Source organism: Nelumbo nucifera, chromosome 3 (assembly GCF_055504915.1).
Source record: "Nelumbo nucifera cultivar China Antique chromosome 3, China Antique-T2T, whole genome shotgun sequence".
In the NCBI taxonomy this organism is placed as follows: Eukaryota; Viridiplantae; Streptophyta; class Magnoliopsida; order Proteales; family Nelumbonaceae; genus Nelumbo; species Nelumbo nucifera.
The window spans coordinates 44,584,747-44,602,223 of NC_142651.1; the positions used below are offsets into that span (position 1 = coordinate 44,584,747).

The 17,477-nt window shown below is 37.4% G+C and overlaps 1 protein-coding gene across 1 annotated transcript; it reads left to right on the forward strand.

The window, feature by feature from the left end:
- The first annotated feature begins 13,659 nt into the window (after positions 1–13,659).
- Positions 13,660–16,925, forward strand: LOC104612847 (butanoate--CoA ligase AAE1-like). Its single transcript, XM_010280452.2, has 2 exons — positions 13,660–14,007; positions 15,339–16,925. Exons 1-2 carry the CDS (start codon positions 13,810–13,812, stop codon positions 16,809–16,811), a joined length of 1,671 nt encoding a protein of 556 aa, XP_010278754.2. The 5' UTR covers positions 13,660–13,809; the 3' UTR covers positions 16,812–16,925.
- The last annotated feature ends 552 nt before the right edge of the window (positions 16,926–17,477 follow it).

Sequence of the window (17,477 nt, forward strand, 5' to 3'; positions counted from 1 at the left end):
AACCTTCATCACAACGATGGGTGAGTGCCACCATGGGTCCTCTGTTTTATGTGTTAAATAAGATGAACTTGCTGAGGATATCGGTTGAGGATGAAATGGCCGGAATAGAAATGACCCGGCACGGTGGCTTTGCATATGTATACCAACTAGGAACATTTGTATATTTAACAAAAGAATTAGTTGAGATCGGAATCAGTTCGGAACAAGCAAGAATAAGAACCGACCCAATTATTAATTGGGACAAAATCTTAGAAACAGAACCAATGCAAACGGTTCGATTTAGTTTGATTTGATTCGATCGGTCGGGTAAACCAACCAATTGACAGCCCTATATGCAATTGTAAAAAGCCCAAGAAAACCCGGTTAATGGGTGGAAAAGACGATCTTTGAGATTTTCTGCTTCTGGTTTTGCCTGATAACAATGACAGATTTTGACTCATGTCGTGACTCGTGACAACTTTTATCATCATTAATTAAGTAAACAAATTCAAACAAAGCTCAAACAAAAGCACCAAAATCAGTCGACAGTTCTTGACTTTTGTCTCAGGGATCCAGAAAACCACTCACGGCATGGTTTTCATAGAAAATAGAATACATTCTCTAGACAGAAAAGTCGGAACTTGCCAATTTAGATTTTAGAAGCTCATGGTCCTGAATTTAGCGACACAAGCATATTGTGTAGTTGTCGTCATCATCATCATCTAAACTTTGTCTCAATTATATAGGGCTGGTTATATTATATTAATACTGTTATGTCATTTCATTCTATTCAGTCTCATCCATTGTTAAACTATGGACTCTCAAATCCCTTCTAACTATTTTAGAAAATTTTAGCAATTCTTTTAGCATGCCATACATACAATTTTAACACAATTCTGATAACAAGAGGTTCTATACTTTAAACCTTGTATGATACCCAGAGACCAGTATAGGGTGCTGAATTGTGTCAGATAATTAACCATTACTGATTATGATAAAATAACTACTAATTTCCATAAAATATGATAAAATAGATGAAATTAGTTTAACTTCATAAAATAACCATTAAATTTCAAAAATTAGTAGAACTTAGGATGATAATTATTTCAAATTATCAAATAATATAAATCTAAATAAATTACAATAATTTGTCAAAAATTGCATTTCGTTTTCCTGTGCATTGCACGGGTCCCCGCTGGTGTATTTTTAAATCAAATTGAATTGAATTATTTTTATAAGACAAAGGTGAATCGATCCTATCAATTATAAATAGATCAAATTCAAATCACCCTTAACCAGATCGAATTTGAATACTGATAAAAAGACACCATAGCCAAGAATCAAAATTTCACAATGTATCAATGGGTCACAGATACGTGATATGTGAAATAATAGTTGTTTCAGGGTTTGACCTCCTGTTTCAGGGGGTAGACAGGCTTTATACCAATTCCCTGAACAGATTTGAAAAAAAAAAAACTAGATAAACCAGGACTATAGCTATTGCGGTCTGCAATAAACACTCTACTGGTTATATATTTCAGATTACAAGAGGTTATATCTGAGGCAGAAAAACAAGAACGTACCCAGCCCCGCTTCCCATCTAACAAGATGAGAAACAAAAATGTTACATGGTTAGGCATTGTGGGCTGACAAATTCAAGTTTGCTTTTTGCAGAGATTTGACAATTAAGGAAGTAACTTTGTTGGGTGGTATTTTTATTATTGATTTGATTTGTTTTCTTGTTCTAATTAAAATTTTAATATCTTACCTTGTGCAGTTCTGATAAACTAACCGATATGAATAAAATGTCCCAGAATGATCCAAATTAGATTGGATTATATTTGCCAAGTGGATTTCCCCCAAGAAGCCATGGCCCTGCTTTCGAGAATCTGAACTCTATTCCGTCTGCGTCACTCTTTACGTCATGCTAAACATTTTATGACAAATTTGCCCTTCTGTACATTCCACGTACGTTGCATGATTGCATCAGTCAATCTTATTTATTATTTCCAACCGTCATTCTCCTTGTTATTGTTGCCAACTTCACTCTTGTTCGAATCCAACTTATCTGCTCTGCACTCATTAATTTTTGTCAATTCCTAGCTTGAAATCAAAGGAGGGCCTCGTTCGGTGCTCTGCAAATTACGTTCCTTTGACTCCTATTAGCTTCTTCCTGCGATCCGCCATTATTTTCAGAGATAACGTTTCTGTTGTTCATGGCAATGGAAAGAAACGCTGCACAGAAGTTTGAGGCTTGCCTCTGCTCTGGCCCATATCGTGAATTTCAAGTTTTCAACTGGAGACGTCGTGGGTTCTGTTTTTCTGTTGAGCTTCCTATTTTGTTCAAATATTCTGCTTTTTCATTCATTTGGATCCGTCGTCTGAGTAGTCCTTAACCAGAATTAGTAAAACTAATGCCATCGGAATTTCATCTGGAACGCATCAATGAAGTAGCTAGAAATCACTGTCATTGTCTTCACTCTTCAGGACTCTTTACACTCAGTTCTGATAACCTTCTCCTACTTAACCCTTGCATTTGCAGGTTGCCGTATTTGCACCAAACGTTCCAGCAATGTACGAGTTGCATTTTGGGGTTCCAATGGCAGGAGCTGTTATATTTGTACACTCAGCATACGTCATGATTCTGCAATGGTGTCAATGCTAGCTGCTGAGACACTCAGAGGCCAGCAATGTTTCAGATCTAGCTTGGATACCAGTTCCAGATCTAACTTGAATAAGGATACTAAGAGATAGCCATTTCTTGTATTTTCAGATTAATATGATCTCTAAATCTTTTGGTTCTACTCTACTCTTATTAATCTTATCTTATATGAGACCTATATAAACTAAACTCTTGAGAACTTAATAAATACAAATAACTTCGGTGAATCAAATCACTGAAGTCAATTGCCTTCTCTCATTCATCTTGCTGTGTTTTTTGATATTATTATTGTTCAAACTTGGTATTAGAGCCAATGGAGATCGATGGCTCTCAAGAAAGCAACTTCAACCGAACCTGATAAGGGTGGATTTGGCCCTCCAATGACACTGTGACACATGGCATCTCAGAATAGCTAGAAGACACCTACACACCATCCAATGGATGATTTGGAGACCTAGACTGCGGCTCATCTTTACCCCGACTTGGCGACCTGCCTTTACCTCCGACTTGGTGACCTACCTTCACCATCGACCTGGCGACCTGCCTCTATGCTGACCTAGCGACCTCGACCACAACTTAGGTTGGCTTGTAGCACCTCGTCCAATGTCAGCCTGTAGCACCTTGTCATTGGCCGAAGTGACTTCGATACGAGGAGCGACCTCCCTCGAGGGTTTGTTGACTTGACTAGGGACCAGGCGGTGACCTGCAAAATGTGCTCGCCGACAAATTCGGCATGCATATCCCGACGCTCCTAGGTTTCTCGAAAGTTGGCTCTCGTACTAAATGTTTTGGAGGATGGTCAACGTGCATGGCGGTTACCTCTGAGATTCTCGGACCAGTTAGGCACGACCTCTTGGAAATCTCAGATGTAGTGCATGAGGCCCAAACCAAACAATGCCTATATAAAGGCACCAACCCCAATGACGCAAGAGAGAGAAGAGTAAGCACATTCTAGCTCTCATACTTTATGATTTTTTAGCTCGTGATCTACTACGAGAGTACTTACTTAATCATCGGAGCAACCTCGCCGGGTTAGCCACCCCAGGTCCTCTAACATTCATTCCTTGCTGGTTTCTCTGAAGAGCTACCCAACTCAACAATTAACCCAGCTCGACACCCAATCTACCCCCAATTCGGCCTAGCTAACTTGGCATCCAATTCCTCATCTAGCAAAAATCCTCCACTTCGGCCTCTGAGTCATCGGCCACCTAGAAGTAGTCCGAACAACAGGGTGCTGCCAAAAAACCCTTCATCAGAACCAATGTAGATAGTGGTTCAAACAAAACCAAGGCTCGTTGTCTTCAACCACTCTGATTCAGAATGTGACTCATTATCTTCCTATTAAGCTTGGAAGTGACAACTACCTCCTATGGTGAGCATAGTTTCTCCCTATACTACACCATCATTATCTCATGGATCTTGTTGAAGGAAAAAGAAAAGCACCACCAAAAATGATACCCGACCTAGTAGGTGAGGACAATATAGCAAATCCAGATTATATAAAATGGTACGGTATTGATCAATTAGTCCTAAGTTAGCTGATTTCTTCTCTCACGGAGGGTGTTGTGGCCCAAATCGTGGGTCTCTCTACTTTGGTTGAGGCATGGTGTTCTCTTGCTAAGTCTTATTCCACCCATGCTAGATCTCGTATTTTGCAACTTAGAAGACAAATGTAGAGTTTAAAGAAATGTTCAGTATCTATTACTATTTATATTAAAAAAAAACAAAGTCGATAGCTAATAGTTTATGCACTGTCTTAGAATCGGTTCTCAAATATGATTTGGTTCTGTATATTATAGTTGGATTGGGAAGTGAATATGAAATTGTAGTTATTTATAACTAACAAACCAGATGCGGATAGTCTTAGTATTCATGATGTAATTGGTTATCTTCTTAATCATGAGAACTGGCTCGAAGAACAAGGGCGAATTCAGTCTGATTCAAGTGCCTTACAAGTTGCTAATGTAGCTGGAGTTAAATCAATGAATAACCCAGGTTTTCAAAATCCAACATATCAGTTGAATCGAGCACCCTAGAATATGTACAGCCGTGTTGAGACCGAGGGAGAGGACAACAAAACTTTCAGCCTCAACAAAATTTTAATAACCAGCCCTAGTTCTTCAATGGTGGTCATGAAAACCACCTTCTATTATTTGTCAAATCTGCAACAAACCGGGACATGGTGCTCTAACTTGTAGAAAAGCAAAATATGTGTTTGGAAACGATAATAATATATACTAGATATGAACCAGCAGCCTACAACAACAGTCTCACTAATCCATCATTCAATAACAATAATCAGTTGTTTGATCCTATATGGTATCCAGATTCCAAAGCAACCCATCATATGACATATGATGTTGAAAATATTCAAAATCAGTCAAAATACTTGGGTTTAGACCTGGTCAGAGTGCAAGGTTTGCGAATTAAACATATTGGTTCTTCTTTGGTTTTCAATCAGCATGCTTTTACTTTGAATGATATATGTCATGTTCCTAAAACCTGCAAAAAATTATTATCGATAAGCAAGTTTACAAAGGATAATGATATATTTTTTGAGTTTCACTGAGATTGTTGCTTTGTAAAGGATTATACGAGGAACATCCTGCTTCGAAGAGTTAGTAGAAGAGGGTTTAATTGCTTTCCATCCACAGCTACCATTGCATAGGCTTCAACAGTTGCACCATCTGCTCTTGTGGGTGAATGAACTTCTCTTCCAGGTTGGCATCAATGTCTTGGTCATGCAACACTTCGTATTATTCAACAAGTTATCTCTCAGTTTGGTTTACCTTATTCTAGTCAAAATTCTAGTTCATTAGTCTGTGAGTCATGTCAAATGGGCAAGACTCGTAGATTGTCTTTACCATCTTCTTCGCATAGGTCTCAGAATCCTTTGGAGTTAGTTTTTTTCTGAAGTTTGGGGACTTTCCCCAGTTAAGTCTAATAATGGATTTTCTTATTATGTGTTATTTCTTGATGACTTTTCTAAGTTTTCTTGGATCTATCACTTGGCGTGAAAATCTAATGTTTTTTATGTATTCTTGAAATTTAAGAGACATGTTGAGTTATTATTCAATGCCAAAATTCATTCTTTTTAGTCTGATTGGGGAGGAGAGCATCATAAACTCTCTTCTTGTCTTGATTCTTAGGGGATCACTCACCGATTTTACTTCCTACACACACATGAGCAAAATGGTACATTTGAAAGGAAGCATCAACACATTATTGAATCCACCCTATATCTACTGGCTCCCTCTAAGCTCCCTTTCTCCTTCTAGGCCGATGCAACTAAAACAAACGTTTACTTCATCAATCGGCACCCATCTCCTACTTTGCAAGGCTTTTCTCCATTTTAGAAGCTATTTCACAGAGCTCTGGATTATTCTATGTTACGGTCTTTTGGTTGTACATGTTATCCCTTGTTATGCTCGTACAATGCGCACAAGTTTTAGTTTCGTTCCTTGCAATGCATCTTTCTTGGCTATAGTCTTTCTCACAAGGGATACATGTACTTACATGTATCATCAGGTCAAGAATTTGTTGCTAGACATGTGGTCTTTAATGAGAGATTGTTCCCTAGCATTCCTAGTACACCTCCTGGTCCATCACATGTGAGACTGGCTTTTATTTGAATATTCCCTCCACTATTCATGACACTCCTCCTGTGGTATAGACTCCTACGACTTCCTCTCCAAGGTCGGCCGAACAATCTTTTGCCTCCTCAGCTTTAGCTCCAACACCCACCCACCTCATTTCTGTACAATGGAAAACTTATTGGCCAATACTCTAGCAGTACCTCCTCCCACCCAACAACACTCGATGATTACACGATCTATGGATGGCACCCTTCTTGTTTGTTCACATCTTGCCACTCGACATCCCATACCTATTGCTTTACTTAGCTCTCTCTTTGGGGACGGTGTTTAGAACCTATGCTAAAGCTACAAAGTCCCCTATGTGGCCATCAGTGATGCAGTTGGAATTTGATGCTCTATTGACCAATGGCACGTGGAAGTTAGTACCCTACCATCCCTCCATGAATATAGTGGGTACTAGGTGGGTGTACAAGATTAAAAGGAAATTTGATGGTTTTCTAGAACGATACAAAGCCCAGCTTGTTGCTCAAGGCTTTCATTAGATCCCCGTACTTGATTTTTCCAATACCTTTAGTCCCGTAGTGAAGCAAAACACCATCTGTACCATTCTTACCCTTGCCACTACTCATCAGTGGCCTATCCGACAACTGGACATCCATAATGCTTTTCTCCATGGTCTCATCCCTGAAGACATTTATGTACTTCAACCCAAAGGGTTCGAACATCCTAACTACCCTCATCATTTTTGCAAACTGCACAAGGCTCTGCATGGTCTTCGGCAAGCTCCACGTGCATGGTATTCTCGGCTGACCTCTTGACACTTCTTGAATTGGGTTTTCGAAACTCAATGGCTGATCCCTCATTATTCATCTACGAGCATGACTCCAAATTATTGTACGTATTAGTCTATGTTGATCACATCATTATTATTGGGAACTCCTCTTCTGCTATTACCTCTCTGCTTCAGAAGCTCTCCATAGTTTTTCTTGTGTAAGATCTCAAACTTTGCACTATTTTCTTGGTGTAGAAGCTCAGTTTAATCTTGATTGTCTTCATCTCTCCCAGAAATGCTACATTCTGGATTTATTACAACGCACCAAGTTCAATGGGGCTAAACCTTAGAGTTGTCCTATGGCAGCCTCTACACGACTGAGTCAAACTTCTGGTTCCCCTCTCTCAGATCCCTCTGAGTACTGAAGTGTCGTCAGTGCATTGCAATACATCACCCTTACCCAACCCGATATCTCCTTTTCGGTTAACAAGGTCTATCAGTTTCTACAGTCTCCAACTGATGAACATTGGCCTACGTCAAACATATCCTGTGTTACCTAAATGGTACACTCGATCATGGTCTGCATTTTTCATCCTCCACCTCCTTACACCTCAATGCTTTCACTAATGCTAATTGGGCCATCTATCCAAATGATCGTCATTCTACAAGAGGCTTTGTCGTTTACCTAGGTGGTAATCTCATTAGTTTGAGTTCCAAAAAGGAACACACTACTGCTCGCTACAGCATTGAATCTGAATTTAGATCGCTTTCCAATACAGTCACCAAAGTCTTATGGATCCAATCCCTTTTGGCCGATTTGGACTTCCCTGTCTCACGACCAAAAGTTTGGTGTGACAACTTGGGTGCTACATACCTTGTTGTGCACCCAATGTTTCATGCTCGTACCAAACATGTCGAAGTTGACTTCCACTTCCTCCGCGATCTCTGCTTCCACAACAAACTATCCATTTGGTACATTTGTTCTGAAAATCAAATTGTCGATATCTCCACGAAACCGCTGGCTACATCACGTTTTGCTCTACTTTGATCTAAGTTTCACATGATGCCATTCAGCTTGAGGGGGGCATACCGGAGATAACCACGTATTCAGTTCCTGATCTAACTTGGATAAGGATACTAAGAGATAGCAATCTCTTGTATTTTCAGATTAACATGTTCTCTAGATCTCTTGGTTGTACTCTACTCTTACTAATCTTATCTTGTACGAGACCTATACAAACTAAACTCTTGTGAACTCTATAAATACAAGGAACTTTGGTGAACCAAACCACTGAAGTCAATTGCCTTCTCTCATTCATCTTGTTGTGTTTTTCGACATTATTATTGTTCAAACTGTCGATCACTAGAAACAATGCCTCAAGTAATTCAGGTGAATTGGAATAAGAAATTTTCCTTGGAGCATGACAACCCAACTTTGACATCATATGGCCAAAGGATGATTAATGGGATTCAGCCTCATTGAATTACACTTTTGGAACCACATCAAGTCCCAAAGGAGTTGTGCTCAGCCATAAACAGGCCTACCTCAATTCCTTTGCAACAATTCTTCTCAACCGTATGGGTCCAATTCCTGTCTACATATGGACTGTTCCTATATTCCATTGCAATGGATGGTGCGGTGCCTCACTTGGGGCGTGATAGTTCTTCATAGTCCCTACTATGTCTCCAGCTATTCATCATCTTCTGTATACTCGAAGTCATCAAGTCTTTCTCTCATCTCACCATCTCCGGTGTTCAAGAGAACAATAGGAACAGTGGGATAAAAAACTCGCTCTTTCTCAAGCAGATTTTCAAGTTTTCCATACTGATTAAGGCAGGAATTTGATTCCTTAATGCTGATCGATTTTCCTTTTGAATTGTCTAGTGGTAGCTCTTCGACGAGTTCTTTTGCGTGAGTGGAGGATTATGGGGCTAAGAGGCAGTGGAGGATGCCATTTCGGTCTCATATTCTTAGACATTTGTGCTTGGGCAGTTTGGTCATAATAATTACATTTATGCTGATGTGGACAACTTTTATTAATAAACATTAACAACACTGTGATAGATGGTGAGTTTTGTAAACAAAAAGTCATTGATATGGTTTCGTAGAAGTTTTAAAAAGTTACGGTGAATTTAATAGATGCTAAAAGGTCATGGTGAGTTTTAGACAAACTTTCATTAATTAAAGTCTAGGCTCATTACTTTATGACTTTATCCTTTGGCCTTGTGTGAATTGATCGGCTTCAGTCAGTGCTTGGCCTGTTCGAACAAACTTGCATCGGGAAACATCTCCATACCTCTATGCTTTATTTGATGGGAAGATATTCCTATGCAAGGCTATAATGGCTGTTTGAACAAGCTTTGAACTAACTGAATCTGGTTTCCTATGCGAATTCACATCTGTACCCCACAAACTTCGGGAGATGCTCGTCCTGTGCAACAAAAGAAAAAAAAAGAAGAGAATAAAATTAAGGAAATTACCCTAAAGCAATCAGAGTTAATTTTGTCCTTAATCAATAGATAAGGGCCATAATGCCATAGCTCCTTTGTTTTGTTGAATGGTTTTGAATCATTGAATGTTTGGGCCATGAAAATGATTGTACCAATCATAATGGAGCCAAAGTTCCCTTCTTGGCAAGACCTCGCTGTCTTTTGACACGACAATATAGTGGCACCCTAATGAAACACGAACTTCCTTATTTTCCGGATTTATCTCCTTTTCATTATTAAAACTAGAGAATTAATCCTGTACTAAGTATGGGGTAACTAAATGTGTGTATAATTTAGTTTGAAGTTTATTATTTAATTATCAAAAATTAAATTAAAAAAACTAATATGGGTCTTGCATCTTTGTAATTGATAATCTATTCTGACCTATTTTATTTGAAACCCATTATTAATTTATGATTTTTTAATTTGATATAAGATATTAAATGATATCTTATTGGTAAACAATAACCCACTTTATTTGGTATTTACTATTTATCTAATAAATCTATTTTGAGTTATTTATTTTTAAAAGTTAAATTAGGTTGCTTCCTAAAAGTTAAATCAAGTTTGTAATTAACAAAGTGTTTTCTTTTAAAAAAACATTTAAAAACAAAATTGGGTTTATGATAATCTTTTAATGGGTCCCACCATTGTATTTAACAGACTATGGATAAACATGTGTTAAGCTAATAAATAATTGTCTATTTAGAATGTTTAGGAGTGAAACTACCCACTTTTTTAATCATATTTCTTGAATTAATAAGATGCCACGTGTTTGAATGGTGGTAATGGGATGAGAGCTAGCAACAACTTCTTAGAAAATGTCATGTAGCTTTCTAGAGAAATGAAAATGCCACATGTCTGAATGGTGGGGGGATGTAGCATGATAGTGGGTTGTGGACTTTAATAGAATTTCTCAGAAATTGTCCTGTGTCTATCTTTCCAGAAAATGAGAATGCCACTTGTCTGAATGGTGGTAGTGGGTTATGAGATTTAACAACTTCTCAGAAAATACCACGTGTCTAAGTGGTGGGGGGTTGTAGCCTGAAGACCTTCCTTTAATATATATACTAGGCATGACTGCCGTACTCGGTACGCGACAACTATTTTAAACTTTCAATTTTTTTTTTTAAATCCTTTATATTAAAAATTTAGGTTAGGTTTTTCATTTGTTGTTTTGATGGATTTTATTTGATTTAAGAAACTTACTGTATTTTATCTAGTATGTGACCTTGTTATGGGGCAATCACACATATGTATCATTTTGGTTTTTACTTTTTTTTTTGTTTTTTTATAGTAATATTATTTTATTTGAGTTTTATTTAAGAAGATTTTATTTGAGTTTTACTATTTGTCTAATAATTATATTTATATTTGAAATTCAAATAAAACCAACTATTGAAATACTTGATCGAGTAGTCACAACATAAGTAAGCACGTTAAATGAACACTTGATAAGTATTTTGACAATTGCTAAAAGTATGTTTTAATCTTTTTCAAGGGTGGGATGTGGGTATTTTAAGGGACAGCTGTCAAAAAAAATTTCAAGTGCTCATAAACGTGCTTACAACGTTGTGCTTACCTGATCCGAAGTACTGCATTAAAATGTCCCTATGATTATGAATATTGAGTTTTCAACTGCAAAAAAATAAATAAATAAATAAAAGAGATCAATTTCAGTGCTCACAAGACCATGTTGACACTTATACCAAATATCTCCATATTTGTATATTTTTCACAAGGAGATATTTAAGACTGCAATGGATTGTGCTCACATGTTCGCACAGGACCGAATCCTATTTAAATTTTCAAATAAAAAGCAGTTTTTATATATTAATCTTTGGCCACTGTTGTTACTTTGATTGCAATCACAAATTTTGTGTAAATACAATCCAGTTGCACATTGGGCTCCATTTGAAAGGAGTGCTAATACAAATATATAAAGCGCAAAATCTTATATTTTATATTATTTTGTATATATTTGTATTTGTATTCTGGGGATATCTCCCTTACATGTACATTAAGTTTTTTGGGGTGATGTAAAGTCGCAACATTCTGTGCACACACTCTGAATAGGCACCTATGACCTAATGACAGATTGGCAGCATGAATTTAATATTACACTTGGAACGACCCCTACTAACTATGGGCTGAACTATTTCAAGCTTTTTAAATTGAAGAAGATAAATACAAATGTACAGCTAACAAATGATTCTTATTCAAGCAGCCCCGTACCAAGGAAGGGACTGGATTTGGTCCCAGTTTTAATAAATGGTACCATACTAAATATAGCCCATGGGGTTACCACTAAGGGTTTTGTACTGGGAGTTTGTATAAAATGGAACACGTAACATTTAAATTGAATCTTTTATTTCAGTGAGGAAGTTGGATTAGGAAGTAGAGGTGTCAATGGGACTGGATTTGGTCAAATGGGCGGGACCCAATTCAGACCAAATTCAATCAAATCCATTATATAAAAAACAAAACAATATAAAAAATTATAAAAATATATTAAAATGAAAAAAATCTGAAAATTACAAAAAATATATCCTTTTGGCATTGAAAAAACACTTTTGTAAAAATGTTTTCATAAAAGTACTTTCATAAATGTTCTTTTATAAAAACACTTTTATGAAAGTATTTCATAAAAGTGTTTTCATAAAAGTACTTTTATAGAAGTGCTTTTGTAAAAGTGTTTATAAAAGTACTTTCATACAAGTGCTTTTGTAAAAGTACTTTTACAGTACTTTCATAGGAGTGTTTTTATAAAAGTGTTTTCGTAAAAGTACTTTTATAAAAGTATTTTGATACAAGTGCTTTTGTAAAAGTACTTTCATAAAAGTACTTTTATAAAAATACTTCCATAAAAGTGCTTTCGTAAAAGTACTTTTATTAAAGTGCTTTTATAAAAATGCTTTCATAAAACTGCTTTCCCAAAAGTGCTTTCGTAAAAGTATTTTTCATAAAATCTTTTAAAAAATGCTTTTGTAAAAGTACTTTCATAAAAGTGATTTTATGCCGGCTTCAGTTTTGATCAATTTCAAATTGGACAAGGATTTGGCCTCATTAACGGATTATTGAAAATTTGGTTTATGTCCAATTCAGACCAATAATAATATGAACCAATTTATTTTGGATTGATCCAATCTAATAATTATAATAAACCGCCCAAATCCAATTTAACAAGGTTTGGATCGGATTGGACCCAAACCAAAATCGGTCTATTGACACCCCTACCTTCCAATGATGTATTATTTGCTTCAAAGCATGTTAAGGGATCTAAATGTGCTAGTAACAAATAATAGAAGTTCCACCTATCCTCAACATTTAAAAGTAACGTGAAATCGTGAAGTGTAAAGTTCCATATTAATAAGCGTAGAGGTTAGATGGGACAAACCATTAAACCAACTAACAAAATAGTGCTAGGTACATCATAATTTTGTTCCACTTATCCTCTTAAACCAACGATCACAGATTTTTCTTAGGGGATGTTTGAAACCGTGGCCGTTTTTCAGAAAAATGATGTCATGTTGGATCTATATAGGCGTTTCAACAAATGTCCATCTATCTCATCGTTTGGTTCAGTTAATTATTAAAAAATCGGGCAAGTCTCAAAAATCGGGACCATGGTGACTCGTTTCCCTCAATCGTTGGCTGATGTATATCCTATGTGGTATTTATCTATTAGTACATACATGAAAAACGGTGATAAAAATCACCTTACCAAACAGTGGGCGTCTTTTCTTAAAAATCAGTCCCAAAAAGATGATAGTATTCCACGAATGGATGATAGTGTTCCACGTCAGTAATAAAACACATAGGACTGCACCTTTCGTAATAGGGACATGAACAGCCATCTCTGTTATTTGGAAGTAACTTTCTTTAATTTGATTGACAGTGAAATTGAAAATTAAAGAAACAATTTCTTTCCCTTATGGAGAGTGAAAGGAAGCAAATTCATTTCAATTTTAATTAAAAAAAAAATCTTTTTTCCCTTATTTTCTCATTTTCTTAAGAACAAAACGTATAGCCTAAGCTCCGGCGGACTGAACCCGTTTTCTAGAATCCGAATTTATCGTCATTCGTCACTCTTCACGTCGTTTTGTATTATGCTCAGTGCTCACTGTGTGCCTATCTACACTTAATCCACAGATCCAAGTATGGATGTGTCATGCATTTCGTAAGCTTCTCATCTATGTGTTTCTATTTATTACCAACGTTCTCTCCTGTTCGAATCGAACTCATCACTGCTGTCAGTAGTAAGTACCAAGTAGTAATATCTGAAAAATCGACAATCGAGCTTGAAATCAATGGAGGGTCTCCTTCGGTGCCCTGCGAATTGCGTTCCTCTGTCTCCCATTAGCTTCTTGTTGCGATCCGCTAAAGTTTACAGAGATAAGGTCTCTGTCGTTTATGGAAATGTGAAGTACACATGGAGAGAAACGCTGGAAAGGTGTTTGAAGCTCGCTTCTTCTCTGACCCAGATGGGGATTTCAACTGGGGACGTTGTAAGCTCTGATTTTCTGACCTTCTGCTACCGTTTTCATTTTCTGGGTCATTTTGTCATTTCTGGAATTTAAATTCGTGTTGATGTAGTTGACTAGTTTTCATGTTTTCTTCTTCTGGTTTATCTTTAACTATTCCTCCTTACGTTTTCCTTTTTTTTTTTCTGCAATTACACTGAAATTTTCTCAGTTTAGTTTTTTCTGTTTGTGTAGTGCGTTGTCATAATCTCATTCTCCGTAACCTCTCATGCATATCTAACTCATTTCTGATGTGTTTCTCTCTTATTCATTTACTGATGCATACTCTTTTCTGTTTATGATGTGGATCCCTTTGATTCGATGTTGTTTTACAGAGATCTTTTGTTCTACTACTCTTCACTTTTCTTTTTCTTTTCTTTTATGTTTGATATTGTGCCGGATATTTGGTGATTGTGCATTTGCCAAAATTGATTCATCACAGGATCATTCGAAGAGGTCACTTAATCATCATCATCATCATCAATATTATTATACATTTCTTGGTTTTCAATTTCTTGTCTCTGAGGTTCATCCCTACTTTTCACAGTCGAATTATTTTCTTTTGGAGAGAGAGAGAAGATAACAAAGTGTTGTACGAAGAGAGATAATAAGCGCAAGGGCCCAAAAAGTACAAATCCAAGCTTTTTACTCCATGTTTTTGCCAAACTATCAGTTAACGGATTTTGATCTCCTGGAACCCATCTGAAAGACAGTCACAGAAGAAGAAAGGTACCTTGCTTCAGCCAATAGGTGATTCAATTTCCATTGGCCTCCTTGATTCGTTTCTAACCAATTTATGGTGTTGACTGAATCACCCACTACTAATAAACGAGAGAAGTTCCGATCTCTAGCAATTCTTAGCGCTGTTAACACTGCCAAAATCTCAGCCTGGTTGAAGTAGTCTCCCCTATGGACCCACTACAAACCCATATCAATCACACTACCTTGCCTTGAGACAAAAACGCCACCAATCCGTATGACACTTCCATCAAAATTAAGAATAAACTCTGCTCTCACATTCAAAGGGAAAATTGGTGAACTAGAAACTGAAGGGGAAGAATAATATGTCAAAAGAAGTTCTTGCAGTCCTGATAAAAAACTAAGTTCTTCTGTCAAGTCAAAGTTTCATTCCAAGCTAAAGATGCATCAATGAAGTCCCTGAATTATTTTTCAGGCACCAGACTTCTCGCTTCAATAGAAGGATCTCTTTCCTTCCCATTGTAATACCACCAGCTATAGATATACTTTTAACTATCCAACTCTTCATTCCTTTATGATTCATGACTCTTTATGAGAACTTTTCCTTTCTTTTCCAGGTGGCCGCATTTGCACCAAATATTCCAGCAATGTATGAGTTGCATTTTGCAGTCCCAATGGCAGGAGCTGTTCTTTGTACACTTAACATACGGCATGATTCTGCAATGGTGTCAGTGCTGCTAAGACATTCAGAAGCCAAAATCATCTTTGTTGACTACCAGTTCCAAGAAGTTGTTCAAGGAGCACTTAAACTTCTCTCCAACACAAAAGCCAAGTTACCACACCTGATCCTAATTACAGAGTGCAAGAAACCTTCCCCAATCATTAAAAATGCTGCCTCAACTTCTGGTGAATTGCAATATGAAAGTTTCCTAGAGGTAGGACAACTGAATTTTGATATCAGATGGCCAAAGGATGAATGGGACCCTATTTCATTGAATTATACTTCTGGCACCACATCAAGTCCCAAAGGAGTTGTTTTCAGCCACAGGGGAGCTTACCTCAACTCCATTGCAGCAGTTCTTTTAAACTCCATTGGCCCGATGCCTGTGTACCTATGGACTGTTCCTATGTTCCATTGCAATGGGTGGTGCCTCACTTGGGGTGTGGCAGCTCAAGGAGGCACCAATGTTTGTCGCAGGCGTGTCTCTGCAAAGGACATATTTGAAAGTATCTGTCTCCACAAAGTAACACACATGGGTGGTGCACCAACAATCTTGAACATGCTTGTCAATGCACCTGCCAGTGAAAGGAAGACACTTCCCCACAAGGTTGAGGTGATGACAGGCGCTGCACCACCACCTCCAGAGATCTTGTTCAAGATGGAGGAACTTGGTTTTGGCGTTACACACTCATATGGCCTAACAGAAACCTATGGTCCAGGAACAGTTTGTACATGGAAGCCTGAGTGGGATGCCTTGCCTGCTCATGAACAGGCAAAGATCAAGTCCCGCCAAGGCCTGCAACATCATGGAATGGAGGAGGTTGACATAAAAGATCCAGTGACCATGAAGAGTGTACCAGCAGATGCAAAGACCACAGGCGAAGTAATGTTTAGAGGCAATGTGGTGATGAATGGGTACCTTAAAGATTTGAAAGCAACACAGGAAGCTTTTAAAGGGGGTTGGCTTCGTACTGGGGATATTGGTGTGAAACACCCTGATGGTTACATAGAGTTAAAGGACCGTTCAAAGGACATCATAATTTCTGGAGGGGAGAACATAAGCACGATTGAGGTTGAATCTGTGTTGTTTAGTCATCCTGCAATTCTTGAGGCTGCTGTTGTAGGCCGACCTGATGAACATTGGGGGGAGACACCTTGTGCCTTTGTAAAGTTAAAAGAGGGATATAACACAAATTCTGAAGAGATCATAAAGTTCTGTCGTGGCCACTTGCCACATTATATGGTTCCTCGAACCATTGTTTTCCAGGATTTGCCAAAGACTTCAACTGGAAAGGTACAGAAGTTTGTTCTCAGGCAGAAAGCAAAGGCTATGGGCAGCCTCTCTAAGAAGAGTACCAGCAAGCTTTAAGACATCCTTGTCTGGAAGGGAATGTAATATTGTATTGAATGCAAAACTTTCTTGTTCACAGAACTATTGAAGGTATCTTTGGAAATGTTCATTATTGCTCTATTTATTGTGCTAGTCTAATTTTCACCACTTCATCTGCCACACGAGCATTGTTATAGCAGATTGGGGTGTGGAAAACACTAGATTTGAGGCTCAAAGCCTCAAATTACTATTAAAAAAGGTAAAAAGATATAAGCAAAACATATTTCGCTAGTTTTTGTCTAAGAAAGTAAGAATTACATTTCAATCGGCACAAAAGGCATGCAGGTATTAACATATTATATAACTTTGCTAATAATACTTATCAAAAAAAAACTTTGATAATAATGCATTAATCAATATTTCAGCTCTCAATTTACTTAAAATTCAATAAGAATTTTCATAAATTAAACGCCTACAACTAGGGGTGTCAATTGGACTGGATTTGGTCCAATCCGATCCAATCCAATGTGAGTCCATTATAAATGGACCTGGTCCAGTCGAGTCCAGTGAATATTTTGGACCATTTTGCACTGGTCCAATTCAATGTCTAGACTGTCCAATCTGTTCAAATTCGTTTTGATTTAGATTGGTTTCAACCCAAACCGGGTCCATTAACACCGATATTCTTATCCTATATCAGTGGAC